This window comes from Gouania willdenowi, chromosome 8 (genome assembly GCF_900634775.1).
Source record: "Gouania willdenowi chromosome 8, fGouWil2.1, whole genome shotgun sequence".
In the NCBI taxonomy this organism is placed as follows: domain Eukaryota; kingdom Metazoa; phylum Chordata; class Actinopteri; order Blenniiformes; family Gobiesocidae; genus Gouania; species Gouania willdenowi.
Window position 1 is genome coordinate 32,097,800 of NC_041051.1, and position 23,408 is coordinate 32,121,207.

A 23,408-nucleotide genomic window follows, 5' to 3' on the forward strand; every position below is an offset into this window, starting at 1 on the left:
TAAAGGCACACACGCTATCGCACGATGGATTAAAAATACACGTAAAAAGTAAAATCCAGGTAGAAAAAACGTCACAAATTACACACAATATGTATATACCAATAAGAAAACTAGGATAAATGTTAGGGAATGTTATGTTTGTAGGAAATTAATAGAAGTAAAGATACAAGAGAAAGAAAATACTGACAATAAAGAATAAAAAATAAAAAAATAGGCTTGAAAAAGAAATAACATCAGTAAATACTTCTATATAGTAAAAGTAGAGAGAAATAAATGTTTTAAGAAGGTTTAATGGATTGTTTTTTATTTTAAATGTGATACTGTACAACAAATAAATGTTTGTTTTATATGTTTGAAACATGCTACGGTGATTTATCATTTTATTATAATTTTTTAATTACTTATGAGGAAAATAAAATCTGAAAACAACTGAAGCTGTATGTGTAATCCGTTTTTGTATAAGAAAGAAAAAAACATTGTTTTATTTTGAAGGCCACCACAGTAGGCTGTCTTTGCTACTTGTTGCTAACCCTTAGCCTCACTAAAACCCAAACACCTGCCGACACCCGGCGGGCAACGAATAACGGAATTATTCGTTTAACGTGTGTCCTTTTTGCGACTTTGCCGTGTTATCAGCGTGTTCAACTCTGTTTCCTAAATAGTTTGTTATATTTTATGGCGGTAAAGTGATGCTAACCGGTTAGCCCGGCGCATGCTAATAGTTTCAGGCTACGGAAGTTAGCCGCTCCGGCTAGCATCCCGTTGTTTCGCGCATTTGCGGCGCGTCGGAGGTATTTTTTGGATAAAAAATGAGAATTGGTGATATATACGTGTCTTTAATGATTTACACGGTTGTGTAAAGTTACTGTAAAGTGTTTATAACATGAATGATCCGGGTGGTTTGAGCTGAAAAGCGCTGCTCTTTTGTTTTGTTTTTTTTGACAAAGGGAGTTTGTTTTCAGTCAATTTTGGATTTTTTTGGAGGGGGTATTTTTTCGACTTTGAAACTACATTTTTTCCCCACCTATCATGGCTCCACACAAGCAGGCCGGCGGTCAGCCGGTGAGCCTGGGCTCCGAGAGGAGAACCAACGGGTTGTACCAGCCGCCCGCAGCCAGGAAGCCCAACATGCAGCTCATCCAAGCCGACCACGAGTTGTTCCTGCAGGCCTTCGAGAGTGAGTCCCACCGCTGTCATAGTGTATCTCTATTAACGATGTATCCAATGTGTATTCAGTCAGTAAAAGGAGGGTAATGTTTTACTGTCATATCTCTACATTAGTTCCAGAATAAATTGGAATGTTTTTATTATAAACGTTGCAGTGCAATAATGAACCATAGAAACTCACTTAAAACAGGATAGCTTTAAACTTGTATAGCTAATAACTGTCATTTCTTAACAAGTTCTGATTTTTAACACAATTTCAAGAAATGTTTTAAAGGTTCTTGGATAACTAACAATTAGGGCTGGGCTATAGGGACCAAAACTACCAAAATATCTTGATATTTTTTTTCTTGCTCATTTTTTGGCTTTTTTTTTTTTTTTAATAAGGGACAGCACGTGTGAGTGAGTTCTGTAGTGTGGCTTGTTTAGGGAAGGTTTGTGTTAGAACGCACTCAAAAATCCCTCTGAGCTTTTCATGCTGGTCTGAGAAGTAGTTAAAGCAGCTACTCCTAAAACAAGTATTTTAATAAGCTAAATATATATATATATCAATATAGTCAATATTGAAATTTTCTATATCGTCAAAATAGAAAATTCTATATATCTTAAATCTCGATCTATTGTCTAGCCCTACTAACAAATGTCAAACTAAATCAGTGGTTCCCTTCCCAACCTTTTTTGGATCGTGACCCCATTTTTATATCGACAATTTCTATCGACCCTAAAGACATCATTTTCTAGAATTATAGAGTAGCTAAGATTAGTGACAGATTTATGTTTGTGAAAGTATAGAATACAGTTGTTTAGGATTGTGCCCCCGGACCTTAAGTTTGACACAGTTATTAATTAGTCTACTTCTCTACGCTGTGACACTTAAAGAGCTTAAAAAATGTAATTATATCTTGTATCATATGTTTGGAACTATTCAGTTAATACGAGAATATTCATCGAATCTGAGAGAAATAATAATGAGCTTAAAAGTGACAGTAGTTGTGTTTCCATCACTGTTTTTCACAAAATAAAAGTGATATATACAAAGTAAAATTTGCCTTTGAACGTGTTTCCATTGAATGTTGTTTAGGAGCCTCGTAAGTCTGGTCAAATGTCCTCCTGTGAACCCCACAAAATGACTATAGGAATACACACAGTTAGAGAATAATTTAGAAAATGACTAAAAATGCACACAAAATAACAGAAACATACACAATATACACAAATTGAGTAAAAAAAAAATCACACACACACTAAAGGATTCTAAAAACACACAAGATTTACATCAAGACAACAAAATTACCCCAAATGACTCCAAAAGCAAAATGCATATTTACTCAAACATACACAAAAGACTATTAAAAGAATACAAAATAAGTACATATAAATTACACCAAAAACATAAACGCAACAAAACCACTCAAAATAAGAAAACAGTTTAAACTCTGACTCCAGAAGCCCACAAAATGACCAAATAAATAATTAAAATGACTGAAAAAAGACACTAAACAACAACAAAAACGTTGTTTACTTATTAATATTGTTTTATTATAGAATATATTAGGAATAAGTAAATATGGATAGTTTAGAGTTTGTAATCTCGATTCACCGTTTGCTTTTGCTGTCGTAGTGAGTCCCTCTAGCAAACGCGTCTTTCTCCGTGCTTCCTGCTGATGTGGACGGCCGCGACTTTAACTCAATACATTCTTCATATTCCACCACATGGTGGCGCTAAGGTGCTGGAGCAAATTGCTCGTGTTGCCGCCACCGGCGACAACTTTAGCCCGACAACACTTGTATAAAATGGTTGTTTGGTCAACGTCGGATTCCAAACAACAGACACGGCTCCGTTTTTTTTATATGTATATAGTAAAATGATCCTCCAGAGAACCAACAAGTAAAGTTGATATAAAATCAGGGATACATCATAGCAATCACCTATGAGGAAGACTGACAGTTGGCATGTCAGGAGATCAAATTTCCTGGAAAAAAAAAAGCTGTCCTAATAAATGAAACCTTTACTTATTGATATGAAACATATTTTAATCATTAACTATGTATGTGTAAGACAGAACTATAACACAGTTCCACAGTTTTGTGTTTAATTACATTTTTATAGAATTTCCATGCAAAAATTTACAAAGTCAATTATCTGAACTCAATTTCAATTCAATTACGATTATAATAGTAACTTTTTTTACAATTATAATTACATCATAATAGTAATTAATTATCACTTACGTGATTACAATCATAATTGACCCCGACCCTGCCACACGTACGTCACGTCATGTGACATGTAATTGTGTTTCCATTGAGCTTTAACGATACATTTTAAAATGGAAACGTCTGTAAAACCTCATCATGAAAGAGTAAAAAGTTTTCTGTGATGTTTAAGTGTGTTTTTAATTCCTCAGGTGTTTCTTTGACCAGTTTTTATTGAGATATTTAGATTATATATAAATGTATATTTAGATGTTGAGCATTTCTAAGAGTAATGGAAACACAGCTTGTGATGCTGTCTAATAATTATCCACCCCAGCTTTTATTCTGTCACGTGAAGCACTTCACAACGTGTTGTACGTCATCTCAGCGTCTCGTTCCGCTGCTTGTCTGAGTTGATTTCCCGTCCTCGCTGACCCACCGTTCTCACCTTGATTTTTGCAGAGCCGACACAGATCTACAGATTCCTCCGCACCAGGAACCTGATCGCCGTGAGTTCACCTGATATTTTTTGATGTTTTCTTTTTACGTCGTAGTTGTAACGTAGTGTTTGGTTGTTTTTTTTTTGTGTTTCTTTAGCCTATCTTCCTGCACAGGACGCTCACCTACATGTCTCACAGGAACTCCAGGACCAACGTCAGCAGGTGAAAAACGCCTTCAGAGGGTCTTTGAAAACTTAAAATTTCTCAGCTTTGCATCACAAACGCTGCTCCAGGCCTAGGGCTGGGGAATATATTGATATTTATTCAAGATATATCAAGTTTTCTATTTTGAGGATACTTCTCAGAACATGCAAAGCACAGTTAGACAAATTAATGAGTGTGTCTTAACCCAGACCTTCACCTAAACAAACATATTGCTATTAGAGAGAGAGAGAGAGAGGATAATTAAACAAATTGGGCTTTTATAAGTTTTAATTTTAGTTCATGATAATTGTACTAAATATTACCAGCAACTCACAAAAACACAAAATGAAACCAAAAAAACACTAAATGAGAGAAAAATACAACAAGATTACTACAAATTACTCAGAAATAACAGTGAAACATACAAAACGACATAAGAAACAACCAAATAACATAAAAAAACAGAATAATTTCAATAATACCAACGACACACAATGACAACAAAAACACACAGAAGAATACTGAATAATAAAAAGAACAGACAAATGACAACAAAATACACAAAAATGACACCCAAAATACACAAAATAATGAGAGACATAATCTTGACTAGAACATAAACTGAAAATACAAATGTCAGTCTTGGTCCCACACCATGAGGGAGCGACTAGAAATAAATAAACCTAATCAGTAGGCACTAAATACTGTTTCATTCACTGATTTACAAATTGAGATTCTTTAAAATGTATTATCACTCATTTATTCCATCATTATGATCTATAGATATTTTAGCATAGAATTCTGAGCATAATGTTGTCGTCGGACATAAAGGGGGTACATGGATTCAGAAATGAGGTACTGGAGCCAAACAAGTATGAGAACCCCTGCCTTAGAAGGAAAAAGCCAAAAGTGTCTAATATTGTGCAGCTGTTTGTTTATAAATGTGTCTGTGTGGCGTTTTGCATCAGCAAATTTAACCTAGAAATGTCTTTCTGATTAAACTTTGTTGAGTTACAAATATCAAGATTTATATCATATCGGCCATTTTGAGAAAAAATATGGATATGAATTTTGGTCCGTAGCTCTACGAACCGCTCAAATCTTTCTTATACCATGGTGCGTTCAGTGTCCAAGGAAAAAAAGGGGAATTTACATACATCACATTTGGACTTTTAAATGTTTTGCAAAATCCTTTTTGTGTCCGAGTTTTAGGTAAAAATAAAAAATGTCCAAATGCAGCAGTTTTGTGGATATTTAAATGTAAAAATATTAACCTAAAAACCAAACAGATGGGTTAATCGATTGGTGCATCCTTAATTATTAGTAATAAATAACGGCCAAAGGACAGGAACAGATCTACTATTTGTACATCTGTGACAGTGTACAGAAACACTGATGTTCTTTGTTTAGATGTTTTTCTCTGAAGCGTTTGGGAGGGAAAACTCTGCGTTCATAACATTCGAGTGTAGATTTCAAACGGCGTGGACATTACGTTTCCTCCCTGTTGGACGGGATGGGGGGGCTTTAAACGCCGCCTCACACGTGTTTCCAGTTACCTGAGCTCATTAGGCTCGAGCTCAGATTTATGCGAGGCCTCCGAGCCCAGCGGGAAAGCAGGAGAGCACTTTACTTTGAAAAGACACCCAATCACAGGAGGGGGAAATGAAAACCATTCCCATCAATCCGACCGCAGGGTTTTTCCTGGTTGTTCTTCATCTGGTCAGGAGAGGGTTAAAGCAGGACTTTCATTACAACACCGTTTATCATCATAGACAAACTGAATACTGCAAAAAACAAAGACAGGAAGTAGTTTTTAACTAAGGAAGTAGCTCGAGAAACAGTTTGATCATCTTTGGATAGAAAAAAACACATTTCTTTAGGCTGTTAAAAATACAAAAAATTACACAAACAATGCACAGAATGTTGACAAAACTCCCACAAAATTGCAGAAAAATACACAAAATGACTTCAGAAACAAAAAGGAAAGAAAAATACACAAAGGAAAAAACTAAAATAAACAAAATGACTTCAACAACACACAGAATGTCAACAACAACAACATTACAAAAAATACACAAAGCAAAAACATAAATACACAAAGCAAAAAATGCACAGAATGTCAACCAAAAAAAACTGCAAAATTATAGAAAAATACACAAAATGGCTTCAATAACACACAGAATGTCAACAACAACAACCACAACAACATTACAAAAACCGCACAAAGCAAAAACATGAATACACAAAGCAAAAACATAAATACACAAAGCAAAGAATGACAAAAATGCACAGAATGTCAACCAAAAGAAAACTACAAAATTGTTTGAAAATTGTTTGTGAAAAAACAAAAATAAACAAAATGACTCCAAAAACACACAGAATGTCAACAAATAAACACAAAATTACAAAAGATAACACAGAAATACACAGAATGTCAACCAAAAATTACAAAAAATACTAAAAGTTTCTCCAAAAATGCACAGAATGTCCAAAAGACCCCACAAAATTATAGAAAAATACACAAAATGGCTTTAAAAACACCCAAAACCAAAATGAAAGAAAAAATACACATCGAAAACTAGGGATGTAACGATTAATCGTAAGGCAGTTAAAAATCGATTCATAGGTATCACGGTTGATATTGATTTTCTGAAAATTGAATCGCAGTACTTTTTTAACCAGCAGAGGTGGTGTAGGCGGCGGGCGGAGTCTGCTAATACTTTCTTTCTGGCCGCCTTCTACTCTTAAATATGTTAATAAATGATTCATTACCCCTTTAGCACCGAAAGAACATCTGTAATATTACTTGAATATCTGTAAAAGTCACGTTTTTCTATTAGCTCTGTCTGCTAGCATAGCTTCTCTTCTTCACTGCAAGATATCTGCATGTCAACCGACCACTGGGTTACCAGGGCCCTCTGCTGGTCCAAACAAATATGACGTAAATCAGTGTAATCACGTTTTTTTTTTGTTTGTTTTTTAAGTCCAATTGTTAAGGCACAAAATACATTTTCAGTTTCACTTTTAAAAGAAAAAGAACTATTATGCAGTTTTGCATTGTTTATTATAGAACCAGAATTTAAATGAATAGGCTTCATTTTCATTTGTATTATTCCTTTATTTATTTCATACAAGATTTATTTTTAGTTAAATTGCATTGTTTTGAATAGTTTATCAAGGAATTCTTTTGACAATGAAAAATAAAAGGAAAATAGTACAGTATTTTCTAGTTTTTTTTCCCAAAAAAAAAATTTGTCGACAGTCCTATTTTGTAAAATAAATCGTGAGAGAATCGTATCGTGAACCCAATATCGTGAATTGAATCGTATCGGGAGTTGAGTGAATCGTTACATTCCTATCAAAAACAGAAATAGACAAAATGACTCCAAAAATGCACAGAATGTCCACAAAATTAGAGATAAATATCTCACATCTGTGCCGTAACCATTCTCTTCTTCTTCTGTGGTTTGTGTTTGTTTGCTCTGCAGGAGAAGCTTCAAAGTGGACAGTCTGCTGTTCCAGGTGGAGAAGATGAGAGGAGACGCTGAGACTCACAGGTGAACAATAGCTACTGTTTCAGGGTTATTAGTGAAGCGTCCTGAAAACATGCATGAGATGAACCTTCCTCTGCTGTTTGAACCGTGCATTAAAGGTGGAGAGGAGCACTTCAGCTTTTCCACACACTCATTCCTTTCTAAATAAAAGGACTCACATCACGAATATCAGGAATGATTTGGTTTAAATCAGAAGAGAGAAGGTAGAACTGACCCAGGATGAGTCATAATAACTAAACCAGACATGGGCATTATGGGAAACTTTGTGCTGAAACAAACAAATACACAAAACTGCAGAAAAATACACAATGAAAGAAAAGTACAAAAAGAAAAAACAGAAATGCACAGAACGTCAACAAAAAAAACACACAAAATTACAGAAAAATAGACAAGGAAGGAAATATACACCAAATGACTCCATAAATGCACAGAATGTCAACAACAAACCACAAAATTACAGAAATAAACACACACAAAAAACACAAAGTGAAAAAAAACCAACCCTGCAAACACTGAAAAATACACAAAATAAAATATAGGTACACAAAGCGAAAACTAAAATACACAAAATGACACAAAATGCACAATTTCAACAAGAAAAACACAAATTTACATAAAAACACACTAAGCAAAATAAAATGCACAAAACTTAAAATAAATGCACAGAAAGACAGCAAAAAAAACCCCACAAAATTACAGAAAAATACAGAAATAAAGCACAGAATGTCAGAAAACTACACTGCAAATGCACAAATACCTTTTGTTCTTTCCTCTGTTGGTCATGATTCTATTCTGCGGTGATCTGATTGGACAGTTTTACATTTGTGTGTCCCTCTGTAGTAAAGTGAATCCCCCTCCCTTTGAGTTACACTGTAAAATAAACACTCTTTGTGTCCACAGCTTGGCGTCAAACCTTCAGCTCACCTTCACCGGCTTCTTTCATAAAGCAGGTACTGTGTGTGCGTGCGTGTGCGTGCGTGCGTGTCCTTACTGACAATGTGTGTCCAATCCTTGTTGTTTTTGTATCGAATCCTTGTGGTTTTTGTTTCCGTGCTCAGAAAAGCCGTCCCAGGACTGTGAGAATGAGCAGAACTCTGTGACTCTGGAGGTGCTGCTGGTCAAAGTTTGTCACAAGAAGAGGAAGGTGAGTCTTAATTAACTTAATTAATTCAAAAACAAATTTGAATTGATTAATTTAAATACTGTAAATATAAAAAGTTCTTATTAATAAATAAAAGTAAAAAAACAGTTTACAAAATAATGAATAGATTAGGTTACCGTTAAAAAAATAGATGCAGTGACTCAATGAGTGTTTTTGTTGTTGTTTTGTGTGATTTATTTTATTGTATGTGCCTGTTAATGCTATTTGTCTTTCTTTTTTTTGTGTCTCATTGCTGTTGATTTGTGTTTTTGTTGTTGAAATTGTGCATTTTTGGAGTCTTTTTGTGTATTTGTCTATTTAGAGTCATTGTGTGTGTTTTTTTTTTTTTTATTTAATTTGTTGTTGTGTGTCTTCTTTTGTTGAGTTTCTGAGCGGTTGTGTGTGTTCCACCTGCAGGACGTCAGCTGTCCGGTGAAGCAGGTCCCTACTGGGAAGAAGCAGGTTCCTCTGAACCCTGACGTCGACGTCCAGCCCAAGCCGGGCTCCTCCCAGTCGCTGCTGGTTCCCAGCACCGAGTTCGAACCCAGCAACTCCCACATGGTCAAGTCCTATTCACTGCTCTTCAGAGTTTCCATACCCGGGTACTCGCAGGCGGCGGCGGTCAACGGCCTGAGCAACGGGGAGAACCTGCACGGCAGAGGTGAGGAACGCAGAGTGCCTCATCCTGACAGATGACGCTCAGGGATAACGGCAATTAAAGCCACGGAAACGTCCCAAAATTGTTCAATTGTTAAATGGATTCTCCACTGTTTTTACAAATATGGATTAAAATCTTTAAAATGTACTTATTAGTAGATCTATGTCTAAATAGAACACTTATTTTGTACCATATTTTTTTAATATTAACTTTAAAAAATGGGACTACTTTACAGTTCTAGAGCCTGTTTTCCTCCATTTTTAAATCACATGATTGATGATGTCACACGGCCCCACTGCCTGTAAACATCCCATTGTTTTCTATTGGAGTGAAACATTCAGCCTGATTTTTAGATTATTTAGCAGCTTTTTAGATCATTTAGCAGCTTTTTTTAGTCAAAATGACAACTTGTGCTGCTTTTGGTTGCTCTAAAGAACCAGGAAAAGTTAAATATGTCGATTTAAACCTCTTTTGTTTACAGAAAAAGGATAAAAACAGTAACTGCACTAACTGGGTTCAGGCCCCACATTCGGTGCCAAAAAACCCTGAAAAATAATCTGTGACTGCAGGGGGCGACAGTTCCAACTCTGCGGTTTGGTAGTAGACAATGAAGCAGAGAAGAAGAGCTCTCCTAAGGGACTTTTACTCTCCCTTAAATAGTGCGCTGACACGCTCTGGTGGCTGAAGTTAGCGAGTAATCATGTACAGTTACAGTACTTTTATTCTCAGGGCTTGTTTGTCTTCACAGATTTTTGTCACTGTGTTTATTCTCTTATTGTAAACAAGAGGTTTACATTGACATCTTTAACTTTTCCTGTTTTTTTTTTTTTTTTTTTAAAGCAACCAAAAGCAGCACAACTTGTAATTTTGACAGAAAAAGCTACTAAATGTTCTAAAAATCAGGCTGAATGCTTCACTCCAGTAGAAAACAATGGGATGTGTTTTCCTCCCCTTTAAGGAGGAGGATGCTGGGCACTCAGACTGGTTTGCATATTGGTTCCACTGGTGATCGTTTTATCACCAGATACACCCATCACCAGTAGAACCGATACACCCGGGAACAAGAAACAAAAGAAAAATCTTAATTTTTAACGCAAAACATTGTGAAACACAGAATCAAACTTCCTCTCTTTGTGCTCTCAGACTTTTCAGAGGAAGTGATGAACAGGAAGAGGCGGAGTTCCACTCTGCAGGAGGATGGAGAAACTCTGTTTGTGGCTCAGATGTCGGTCTTTGACAAAAACAGGTGACACACACACACACACAGCCTTCAAAGTACATGATGTAACGTAGTGTTGCTCCGCAGACGTCTGCAGCTGCTGGATGGCGAGTACGAGCTGTCCATGCAGCAGATGGACGACGTTCCCGTAAGCAGGAAGAGAGCCACGTGGGAAACTATGCTGGATGGGAAGGTGAGCGTCACATAGGGCTGGGCGATATCAAACAAAACTCATTTTTATATTTTTCTCAAAATGGTGATATACGATATAAATCTTGATAATTGTAATTCAAATGAAGTCTGACCATTAAGACAATTCAGGGTTAAATTGTGACAAGGTTGTGTTTTTTTGTATTTATTGTGTTAATTTTAAAGTTTGTTTAAAATCAGTTTTGTTTTTTTGTGTGTATTTCGTATTTTTTGATTTATTGTGTGATTCATTTATTTTTCAGTTTTATATATTGGTTCATTTTAGTTTTTCTTTTAAGATCAGTTCTGTATTTTTGTTGATTTTTTTTGTGTATTTCGTATATTTTTAAAATTATTTTGTGTAATTTTTTTTAGGTCAGGTTTGTATTTTTGTTGGGTTTTAGTGTGTATTTTGTGTTTTTTGATTTATAGTGTAATTTTTGTTTTTTTTTAAGGTCATTTTTGTGCTGTTGTTTTTTTCTTTTTGAGAACCTTTTGTGCATCATTATTGTAGATTTGTGTCCTTTTGTTGTGTTTCTGAGGTTTTTTGTGCGTTTTTTCCTCATTGGTTAGCTGTGACGTTAACTGCTGCCACACTAGAGGGCGCTGTGACAGGAAATTGATGCCAAACTTTTTTTTTTCTTCATTTCCTGACGTCCGTCTCCACTTCCTGCAGCGTCTTCCTCCCTTTGAGAGTTTCTCCCACGGTCCCACACTTCAGTTCAGCCTGCGATGGACGACCGACTCCTCCGACCGCTCCACGGCACCCGTCGCCAAGCCGCTCGCCACACGTAACACCGACACCAACCAGGACGCACGGCTGAGTGCGCCGAGGGCCGTTCACGCTTCCCGTGAGCAACAAACACACACACACACACACATCAAAGATCACTTCTCATTTTTGTGTAACACGTGTGTAAAGTGTGTGTGTTGACGTCACTGCAGCCGTGAAAGAGTCGCTGAGTTCGGACGTGCAGACGAAGGCGGAGCCGATCGCAGCCGAGCCTCGACAGAAACTTCGCATCTTCTACCAGGTTTGGTTTTAGGGAAAATGAATAACTAAACACCAAAATAACTTTTTTTTTCTGTGAGAACAAATGTGTTTGTGTATTAAATAGTGCTGTTTTTCAATTTGTCGTATTTAGTTGTAAAATGTGAGAGTGACGGCCTTCTATGGGTAGAACCCAGGATATTACAATTACATTTTGAAAAGTAGAATAAAAAAAACATTAGATTAAAAATGGACCAACAACAGAGAGAAAATCAGAGTTAAGAGAGTAAAAATAAAAAAAACATTAGTCTGATTTACGGTCCTTCTTAGTCTGTTGTTGATCTGTTTTTTGACTAAGAATAGACTAACAAAATGAACTAATAACAGACTAAAAATCAGACTTAAAATAGTCTAAAAATTTACCAACTGATCATAAAACAGACTAAAATAGGTTCAACCTTAGATTAAAAATGGACCAACAACAGACAGAAAATCTAACTTAAAACAGACTAAAAACAGACCAAAGGATTAACCAATAAGAGACTGAAAATCTGAGTTAAAACAGATTAAAAATAGAACAATTTTAGTCAAAAAACAGACCAACAACAGACCGTAAAACACAAAAATAACATGTGCGACATAAATGTACTTTACATATCAAAATATTTTTGTGGAAAATTGTACGATAAAATTGTCGACAACTGAAGCTCCTTTCTTCTGTGTGTGTGTGTTCAGTTCCAGTACAACAACAACACGCGGCAGCAGACGGAGGCCAGGGACGATGTGCACTGTCCGTGGTGCACGTTGAACTGCAGGAAGCTCTACAGTCTGCTCAAACACCTGAAACTGTCACACTCGCGCTTCATCTTCAACTACGTGGTGAGATCATCGTCAAAGGACCTTTAGCTCCTCCCACCAACAGTCCTGCCCACTCCCATCTCCCCTTTGATTTCTCACATGTTGTGGCTTTGTGATGCAGTGGGCGGAGCTTATTGATGATGCACTAATGCTTTGATCTCGTTCCTTTTGTTTCAGCCTCATCCCAAAGGAGCAAAGATCGAGGTTTCCATCAACAAGTGTTACGACGGCTCGTACGCAGGAAACCCTCAGGATGTCCACAACCAGCCGGGATTCGCCTTCAGCAGGAACGGACCCGTCAAACGAGCGGCCGTCACCCACGTGCTTGTCTGCAGGTACCCCCAGGAGCCCCCGCTTTTTACTTTTACACATAAAGCATACAGCTACATTCAGATAAATATACTGTGTTCGTCCACACGGAGGTTCATCATCGCAATGGACATTTTTGATGTTTTGCCATCGTGTGCCCCTAGGGGTACACGTAACCCAATTTGAGAAACACTGATTTACACAATAATTCATCTTTTCTTTTCACTTTTTATTGGATGCTCTAAAGCAGCGGTCCCCAAACTTTTTTGCCCCATGGACCAGTTTATTGTCGGACAATGTTTTCTCGGACCGGTCTTTTAAGATGTGGCAAAAAAACAAAAAAAAATCATTTTCTAAATATAATATTAAATGTGAATCCACTGTATACAACTTTATTAGCAGAGTCAAGGTTAAACTTGCTTTCACCATAAGATACGCCACAAAAGCAAATATAAAGTGCATGAGAAATACAAGTCACCCTAACGCTAAATCAGTGGGAGCCCTGAGCTTGTTTCTCTGCAACGAGACGATCCCATCGTGGGCTTGGTGCGTGGGAACTACCTGTCGCAATAAATCCATATTTGAAGTAGAACTCCTAGTATTGTCTGTTAAATGCAGCTTTGTTTTTCTCTGAAGTCGTAAGCTCTCCTTCTGTGTCCTGATTGGCTCTTTTTCCCTTCACAAAGCTTGTTTTTTGTAGATTTTGCTATTATGAAGATTTCACTTAAGCGATTATTTAGCGGCTAGAGCATCCCCTTTAAGATGTGCTTAAAGTAGATGCTCTGGCCGGTGACCGAGGCCGGCACCTTGACATGTGTCAAGAGTGAGGGATGTAGCAGAGAGAATCTGATCATTTTCCAAAATAAAACATCGTTCAGGCTCAGATAATAATACAACGGAAATAATGTAAATTATGTTGGGGTTGGGGACCTCTGCTCTAAACGGCCGGATTTGGCCCTGGACCTTGAGTTTGACACGTGACGTACAGGACTTTTTTTTTCGCATGAAGAACATTTATGTCCTAAAGGACAGATGTGTCCATGATGTTCACGTCTGTAAAGCTTTGGAGTGTCTCACTGTGAAGCTGTGTCCAACGTCAGAGATTTCCCTGTTCTCCGTCTTCAGACCCCGCAGGACGAAGCCCAGCCTGTCTGAGTTCCTGGAGCTGGAGGACAGTGAGCGTGAGCAGCAGAGGACGTACATCAGTGGACACAACCGCCTCTACTTCCACAGTGACTGCTGCAGACCCCTCAGACCTCAGGAGATGGAGGAGGACAGCGAGGACGAACGCTTCCCCGACTGGTTGAAGGAGAAGACCGTTAAAGTAAGGGGAGACTAAACGGATCTAAAGAAGACATGTCTATGATATATAGATCTATGGACATAGATCACATGTTTGTTGTTTTTGTCTCGTAGCAAATTGAAGAATTCTCTGACGTTAATGAAGGAGAGAAAGAGATCATGAAGCTGTGGAACCTTCACGTCATGAAACACGGGTTGGTTTCAACCATTCATCCATCATCCATCCATTCAACATGTATTTACAGAGACGGTCCCATTGAGACACACATTTTATAAAAACAGTTACACACTTTAGTGTAGGGATGGGCAACACTCAGCCTGGGCCACAATAATGTGATTGTATCTGATCTGAAGGCCACATGATCAACATTTATCTCAGCATTAGAATAATGATTTTTGAGCATTAATACATGGAGGGAAATGGATATTGTCTTTGTTGTTTTGTCAGCTTTTAAGTTTTTTTGTTGTAATTTTGTGTAATTTTCTGCATTTATGGGGTCACTCTCTGTATTTTGCTTGTCGTTTCCTATGTTTTCCTGGCATTTTGTGTAATTTTGTTGGCAGTTTGTGTGTTTTTGGAGCTTTTCTGTAATTCGTATTCATTTAAGTGGTTGTTGTGTATATCTTTGGTGCCATTTTATGTATTTTTGAATTTTTTTGTGTCGATATGTGTGTTTTGGGAGTTATTTTTTGTATCAAATTGGGCTTCATATTCCTTCCAACTTCTTGAAATACAGCTTTGTTCTGGGAGCCGCACAAACGTAGACAGAGGGCCACATGTGGCAGTATGTCTGCTTTAGTGTTAGCTTTAAAACAATGAATAAGGTTTACGATCAGATCAAGAACAAACCCTGAGATCATCTTTGTGTCGATACAATAATAAATTAATATGTTTTACTTTTAAACAATTCTGAAAAGTAGTGCAAAAATGTACAAACAATAAACTATAAAATTGACTAAATATAGACAAATATTAGTCAAAAAACACAATATAATTCAGACTAAGAATAGATTGAAAACAGACCAACAACAGACCTTAAAACACACTAAAAACAGACTGAAAAACACACTAAATATAGATCAATATTAGACTAAAAACAGACCAATGTAAGACTTAAAATGGATTAACAACAGACTAAAAGCCTAGCATTTAGCCTAGCTTATAGCCTAGCACGTAGCTTACCATTTAGCCTAGCGTATGATCTAGCATGCAACCTAGCATGTAGTCAATCTTATAGCTTAGCATGTAGCCTAACATATAGCCTAGAATGTAACGTAACATGTAGCCTATCTTATAACGTAACATGTAGCCTATCTTATAGCCTAACATGTAGCTTATCTTATAGCCTAACATGTAGCTTATTTTATAGCCTAACATGTAGCTTATCTTATAGCCTAACATGTAGCTTATCTTATAGCCTAACATGTAGCTTATCTTATTCTGACCTATGAGAGCGTGTGACGTTTCTTCTTCTTTTTCCAGCTTCATCGCAGACAACCAGATGAACGACGCGTGCCTGCTGTTCGCTGAGCTCCACGCCGACCTCATCGTCCAGAGAAACCTTGGCCACAACTTCCTGCTGCACCTGGTCAGCATGCACGACTTCAACCTGATCAGCACAGCCACCATCGACTGCGCCGCCAACAGGCTCCGCCTCCTCCGCCACAGGGACGGGCAGGAGGTGGAGGAAGAGGAGGACAACTGGGAGACGGCGGCAGAGTCCCAACCAGAGCCTGAGCTGGAGTTCAAATCCTGCACCTACCAAACTGAACCTGAAGGGGGCGACGAGGAGACGGAAACTGAAAACTGAAGGAGAAAACACCACAACACAGGGCTTCATACTTTGACTTTTCCGTATTTTCTGACCTCACGTTGGATAGTTTCTTTCAAATCTACAAAGAGACTCTGAAACGGTCGTCAGAGCGGCTGTTTTTTAACCTTTTCACATTTTTCTACAAAGTCACAGCAGAAAGAAAAACCCAAAGCTTTGAAAAAACTATTTTCATTTTCTCACTTTCATTTTCTTTTTATTTAGAAACGTTTGTGTCTGACCTGCAGTGTCCACGCAGGGCCTGAAGGGGGCGGCAACTAGATACCGAGAAGAACCGAAACGTTGTCATATTTTCCAGCTGTGATGAAGAAACAAGGAAGATACGACGTAAACCAAACGTGTATAACCCCAAATCTCATTACATCTCGAGTTCTGATGGAAGTTTATAGTGAAGAGTCCCAGAAACGATGCAAACATTCTTGTTTTCGTCAATCTTGTCTGACCTTGTTCTGCCCCCCTCAAGGGGGCAGTAGAGAACAAACCTTTTCCTATTTTCTACTGAAACAGAAACCCAGAGTTGTCGACTTTTTATTACTTCTGACATTGCGTCGACTCTGACTTCAACTTTTCCTCCAAAACTAACGCAGGTTTGTCTTCGTCTCAGGATATTTTAATCGTCTGTCGTACTCCACACAAACATTCAGGGACTCCAAGCAAACCTCAGGCTTCACAATGACTTCATAAAAATAGAAAAAAAACACGTTTCGGGTATTTTTTAAAATCAGTCTTGCACACAAAAAAATAAAAAATTAGCCCCGAAAACATCCTTTCTAATATATAATAATTAGATCTAGTTTGAGCTTCAGACATCTTAAAGTCTAATCTTTTTTTTTTTGTTTTGCCATAAATTGAATTTGTACTCGTTCAGCTTTAGTCCCTACCAAGTAATTTAACACCGGACTCATCAGGTGATTGTTTTTCTTTTGCCGTAAACAATGTTGTTGCTCTTTAAAAACACACAAAAAAAATCCACATCTCCTACAGTGAGTCTTATTTTCTTACGCAAACAACAAAATAAAGGTATCTTTTTACACTTCTGCCATCTGGTGGTCACACACTGGAGTGATCAATAATTCTACAGTTTACGTTTGACCAAATCATCTTTAGTTTCTAATAAATGAGTCAAATTTTGGGGTTGTTTACCTCCATATAATTGTGCATTGTAGTTCCCAGTGGTGGCCACTAGGAGCATACAAAATGCACTAAGGAAAACATTTTTTGAGAATTTGCTTCATTTAATCATGTTTTTCTACCAACTTTAATGAGTGTCTGATAAATAACTAAAATTTAATTTAGGACGTAATTTAACTCCGTTTAAAACGTAAGGTGAGTTATTTTCCAGCTGTGGCCACTAGGGGCGCTAAAGTGATAAACTTTTGTCTTTTTTTCCTCTCTAAAATCAGACTTTTATTGGATGTTTCTTTTGTTTCACAGCCTTCTGCGTCGTTCTAGTTGATCTGGTGCACAGTTTGAGGAAAAAAAGCATTTTTTGTAAATAAGTCATTGAGTTAGCAACGAGGCAGTTTGGTGTTTCCAGATGTTTAAATGGACTTTGTTAAAAACCAGTTTGAAGAAGAGTCCGACCTGGCGCAGACACCAGCAGCACAAACTGGTGAAACCAAACCTTTTTTTTTTTTAGCATTTAAAAAAAACCAACGCGATGATGATGGACGAACTGTGAGGTCTTCGTGTCGGGAAGGTTTTCTAATAAAGAACGATTTTGTCAAAATGTGGACGAAAGCATTTGGTTTCGTTTCTGTTAAAATCATTAAAAGGTCACAAATTATTTCCAACGTTTTGTCTTCAGTTTAAGTCAGGGGTTCTCAACCTCGGGGTCAGGACCCCATTTGGGGTCGCGAGACATTGGAAGGGAGTCGCCAGATGCCTTCAAGAAATTTAAAATATGTTTTGAACAATTTGAGCCCATTTTTGCCTATTTTTACCCTTTTTCTGCAACTACACCAAACTTAACAAATTTTAATCTATTTTCATCACTTTTTCTTGACATATTTTTGCTACTTTTAATTCATTTTTGCTACATTACTCCAGTTTCTGTCATTTCTCCATCAAATTTCAATTTCTTTTCTCCACATTGTTTCTACTTTCTAGACGTGTTCAGCACTTATAAACCCTTTCCACCACTTTTCCACCTAATGTCACATGTTGACCCATTAATGTCACTTTTAACATCTTTTCACCATATTTCATGATTATTTTTTGCCAATTTAACCACATTCATCATTTGTCATACCCAGTATTTGCCAGTTTAAACTAATTGTTCCAATATTGACACTTTGAATCCTTTCTACCACTTTTTCTGTCTGTTTTTGGCCAAATTTGAACCAATTTCTGTGGTTTTTAAACTCCATTTCACCACCTTATCCACCATTTCTGGTCACCTTTAACCCATTTTATTTCTGATTAAAAACTTTGTAGTACTTGCCCTAAAAGTAATTAAAGTAATACAATTGTCACACATTTTCTCTTTATTAGTTCAGCTCAGACAGAGAACGATTACAGAACAAACGTGAGCCCAACTTTGGCACAAAGAAGATTTAAAATCGTAAACGCCGTCGATTACAAACAAACATTGGCTTGTTTTGACACCAATAAATGAAAACAAAGTGATTATTAAATATCAAACACCAACTTTTGGGTTTTTTCCCCAAAAGTGACTTTGTTGCTGCAGTTCTTCAGTTTGTTCTCATGCTCTGATTTTTTTTTAGGGGGTCAAAATAAAAAATTACAGAAAAAAAAATAAATCAGAAATTGACTTAATATTCATTTAATGGCACACAAAAAAAATATTTATCCGTTTAATAAATGTAGTTAAACTTAAAACAAATATGACATAGCAAACCAAGTTCATTCTTATGTGTTTTTTCAAAAACTAGAAATCGAGACAAAGGTGATGCAGTTAGAGCAGGGGTGTCAAACTTTAGTTCAGGGGCCAAATATGGACCACTTTGACCTTAAGTGGGCCATAGATTTTAGGTGAGGAGAAAATAACTAACATTATTGTATCCTAGATTTTGTGACCAATTTTTGTGTAATTTTATTTAGTGGAATTGTGGAAAAATTGAGGTTTCACAATTTGCAATTAAAAATGTCTCCATTCATGTGATATAAACAAAGGAAAACTGGAAGTCCTTGTAAAATATTGGGGAGTTGGTGAATTTGAGATCTGTACAAACTGGATTATTTGATAATTTACATAATAATCCATGTTTTCTTTGTCATTTTTACTTTTTCATGCGGGTCGAATTGGATGCTCTGAAGCACTGATGAGCATCTCTATCACAGCGAGAGCCACAGACGTGATTGTATTTGATCCGAAGGTCACATGATCAATATTCCTGTCAGCATTTAGAATGATGACCAATCAGAGCATTAACAGTGGGGGAGGGGTCTTTTTTTCCATTTTGTGTGTTTTTGTAAACAAATGTTTGTGTTCTTGGTGTAAGTGAACGTATTTTTCTGTCATTTTCTGCATTTTTTGTTGTTGGTTTGTGCGTTTTTTAGGTCACTTTCTGTATTTATGTTGTTTTCTGTATTTTCCTGTCATTTTCTGAACATTTTTGTGTCTTTGGAGCTATTCTGTGTTGTTTTGTGTGTTTTTGTAATTCATTTTGTTTGGGATTCATATTCCTTACAATTTCTTAAATCACAATTTTTGGGGTCTACCAGTTGCCCATCTCTGCTCTAAAGGGCCGGATTTGGCCCGTGGACCTTAAATTTGACTCTTCAGAAAGCGGTAAGCCCCGCCCCTCAGCGCTTCTTCAACAGGCGGTAGGTGAGGAGTAGGAGGAGTCCCAGCGACAGGCAGGCGATCCCAGATTGGATGTACAGAGCGGTCTCCAGCGTGTTGATCCTCTGGTCCACGGTGTTGCCGTTGCTGAAGTAGTCGTAGATTGTGGTGGAGACGCTCCACAACGCCCACACGCTGCTCGGCACCACGGGCAATGGCATGATGGGGAAAAGACGGGGGTCCGAGGTCAGGGACTGAAAAACAACCCATACCGGATCAGGTTTTAACGTCGTCCAATATTTATTAATCACAGTATTAAATATGGTGTTATTTTATTTTTTTGGATGCGATTCAAATATAAAAAAAAATATTTCACAGATTCTCAACTCATGGGTTGCGGACCCGGTTTTATTTGATCACGTGTTTACACAAGCAATATGAACAAAGTATTTTTTTTTTTTGTTTTTTTTTTAAGTTTCCTTATGATCAAGTTCAATCTGAAAAATATGGAAGCCCGTTTCCGCCACTAAAAAAATTAAAAATCACCAAATTATGAGTTAGAAAGTTAATTATGAGAAACAAAGTCATAATTATGAGTTAGTAAAGTCATAATTATGAGAAACAGTCATAATTATGACTTTACTAACTCATAATTATGACTTTCTTTCTCATAATTATGACTTTCTATCTCATAATTATGACTTTCTTTCTCATAATTATGACTTTCTTTGGTGATTTTTTTTTAGTGGTGGAAACGGGCTTCCATAGAAAAACCTTATTATTATTATTATTATTATTATTATTATTAATAATAATAATAATAATAATAATAAACATATTCAAGAAACTTCTCATTTTCCTGCACTTGGGTCCTGGTTTTTGAATTGTGGCTTTAATGCGATCAGAAAAAAAATGTGGTAAGATATTTATACAAGATCTAATGTGACTTAAAAATGTATTTCAAAGCAGAAAAACACTTTTTTTAAAAAAAAGAAGAAAACAATAAACTGATCCGAACCCAGGTTTTCACTCAATCATTGTATGAATGAAATTAGAAAGTGTCTATTCGTACGGTTGCCGTACGGACAATCCGTACGGCAACCGTCTTTGGTCTTAGTCACGCGACCTAAACTGACCAATGACTGACCCATCACGTGACGTAAACTGGCCAAACAGGAGCGCTGCGTACGGATAGAATATTGGTATATTGATACGGCAGCCGTACGGCTAGCCACTGCCATAAAACAAACAGAAACTGTCTTTTAATCAGCAGAACATCTGTGCTGCTGTTAGCCACCTCAGCTAGCACCGGAAGTGTCTGTTCACATCCCTCCCCCACAGGCTGTTAGCGATAAAAACCAAAGTCTTGTAAATAAATAGATACTTCCCAGTAGATTGCTCCGTAGAGAAGAAAGCTATGAAATTAAATTTAATTTAGGGTTTATGCTAAATAAAATTGGGCTCAATTGGAAATATCGGCTCAATTAAAAAGTTATTTTTGTTTCGTATTTCAAGATGGTTAGACTGCCTATAAAGTTGCACCTGAGCCCCGGTCAGGACTACCAGGCGCGGTGGCCAAGTGGTAAGGCGTCGGTCTCGTAAACCGAAGATCGCGGGTTCGAACCCCGTCCGTGCCTACTCTGTGGAAACGATTATCTTTTATTAATGAAGACTTTGTGTAATTAAAAAAACCAACAATTTTAAATATCGATCGATTACTTCCTTCCCGTACATCTGGGGTGTTGAACTCATTTAGCTCAGGGACCAAATACACCGCAGGTTGATCCCAGTGGGCCACATATTTTATGCAAGAAAATGAGTAATTTCAACATTCTTGTGCCCTAGTTTGCACTTCTACGTATATATAAAGTACAAAGCATGTAAGAAACCGACCTTACCAGAGAAATAAGCAAAGGTCAAGTAACAGATTACAAGTACTTACAATACTGTGTCCATATTCACAAAACATCCTCAGGCTAAAAGTAGCTCTTGATGATGTCACTCTTAGAAAAATCTTAGAAATCCTTGAATTTTAAGATTTTTTCTTAGCATTTTTCCCTGTTAGGATAAAAGTAATTCACAAAGCTTCTGTTACTAAGGTGAAAAACTGTTAGGAGTAGTAACGAGGACTTAAAAACATAGACATACATTTTCTGTATGTTTAACGACAGCGATTTAATAAGACGCTTTATTAATAGTGTCCGTAGGCCATACTGGCCGTAGAAGGAACCTATTGTTTTTGCTTTTCTTGGGTATTTTTGGTTTTGCCTTTTAAGATGCCCAAAGTCTCACCAAAATTTGCACGCACCTCAGACCTGCTGAACAATTAGGTATTTTGACGCAATCAGAAAAATTGCTAAAAATATGCGCGCATGACTATAGACGCCAAAAATACAATGGAACCGCATGACCGACAGGTTTGCCCGATTCGTACAAAAACATTAAAAATGACTGCAATCATGCGACATAGGCACTGGGAAAACTGTGAAGCAGCCCCTACAAATATTGTTGAGTTTAATTTACACAATAATTCATGTTTTCCCTGTAATTTTTTTCTGTCTCCTGCGGGCCGAATTGGAAGCTCCAAAGGGCATTTGTTTGACACACGTGCCCTACAGCCAAAGGCAGATCTTTATAAAAAAGTTTGTGTGCTCATCTTCGACGCTAAATACATCAAATAACAAGTAAAGGGCAGAAATGTCCTTCTTAACATTTCAGCAACAGTAGGATTTAGAAAAACTGACTCGCTTATGATTAACCAACAGGTTATAGACATTTAAACCTTAATCAAAGGAATATTATACAATTTAATCAAATAAATAAATAAATGAGAGGACCCTGAAAAATAACGTCAATAAAATAAAAACAGAATATTATGGATAAACGTGCTGATTTTAGAGTGAGATTGCAGACATAGGCCGATATATATTGGACCAATATCTGATATTAAAATTGGACTAAATCACTATTATCAATTTCATTTATTTGTTCCCTTTTTTTGAGAATAATAATTAATTCAACTGCATGAGTAAGTTGAAACATATTTCAGGATCTCATTTTGTAAACTGCAATTGAAGCTTATGGGTGATTAACCTGTAGGGTAAAGGTTAAAGCGCTTCAGTGTCCCTCTAGGGTTCTCAAACTTGGGGTCAGGACCCCATTTGTGGTCGCGAGACTGGGAGGGGTTTGCAAGTTGCCTTTGAGAAACTATGTTTCTTTTTTGAACAATTTGAGCCCATTTTTACTTAGTTTTACCCTTTTTCTTATATTACACAACACATGAATTTAGCCGTATTTGTCTTTCTCTGTGTAACTGTGTAAAGTAGCTTCAGCTCTACATAAGTTAAATGTTGTTTTTGTGCATTGTCTCTATTTACATTAGAGAGTCTCCAAACAAAGAAACAGACCTTTGCTTTTACTTTGAAGGTGATTTATACAACATATCATCATCATCATCATCAACCACTCATCACTATTTCTCTTTAAAATGCATCCTTTGATTTTTTTGTGGCTTCAAAATTAAAATAATGTTTTATTTTTTACCCTACAAATTAGATTTTTACACCTACTTCTGCGAAACATTATGATTTTACAATAGATGTA

At 36.9% G+C, this 23,408-nt stretch overlaps 1 protein-coding gene and 1 non-coding gene across 2 annotated transcripts; both read left to right on the top strand.

The window, feature by feature from the left end:
• Positions 1 to 533: 533 nt before the first annotated feature.
• Positions 534 to 17,788, top strand: LOC114468824 (polycomb protein suz12-B-like). Its single transcript, XM_028455925.1, has 16 exons — positions 534 to 1,177; positions 3,823 to 3,869; positions 3,958 to 4,022; positions 7,493 to 7,561; positions 8,459 to 8,508; positions 8,617 to 8,702; positions 9,117 to 9,360; positions 10,501 to 10,603; positions 10,664 to 10,769; positions 11,442 to 11,616; positions 11,711 to 11,799; positions 12,492 to 12,635; positions 12,792 to 12,949; positions 14,049 to 14,247; positions 14,340 to 14,419; positions 15,709 to 17,788. The coding sequence occupies exons 1-16, from the start codon at positions 1,030 to 1,032 to the stop codon at positions 16,034 to 16,036; spliced, it is 2,091 nt and encodes a 696-aa protein (XP_028311726.1). The 5' UTR covers positions 534 to 1,029; the 3' UTR covers positions 16,037 to 17,788.
• Positions 17,789 to 21,370: 3,582 nt separating this feature from the next.
• Positions 21,371 to 21,442, top strand: trnat-cgu (transfer RNA threonine (anticodon CGU)). The gene has a single exon. It is a non-coding gene; the product is annotated as a tRNA-Thr (tRNA).
• The last annotated feature ends 1,966 nt before the right edge of the window (positions 21,443 to 23,408 follow it).

Bases quoted from the DNA above. Each gene is read 5' to 3' on its own strand.
- LOC114468824 (XM_028455925.1), top strand. From the start codon at position 1,030: ATGGCTCCACACAAGCAGGCCGGCGGTCAGCCGGTGAGCCTGGGCTCC. The intron at 7,562-8,458 runs GTGAACAATAGC...TTGTGTCCACAG, and splicing joins GGAGACGCTGAGACTCACAG to CTTGGCGTCAAACCTTCAGC. The intron at 12,950-14,048 runs GTACCCCCAGGA...CTCCGTCTTCAG, and splicing joins ACCCACGTGCTTGTCTGCAG to ACCCCGCAGGACGAAGCCCA.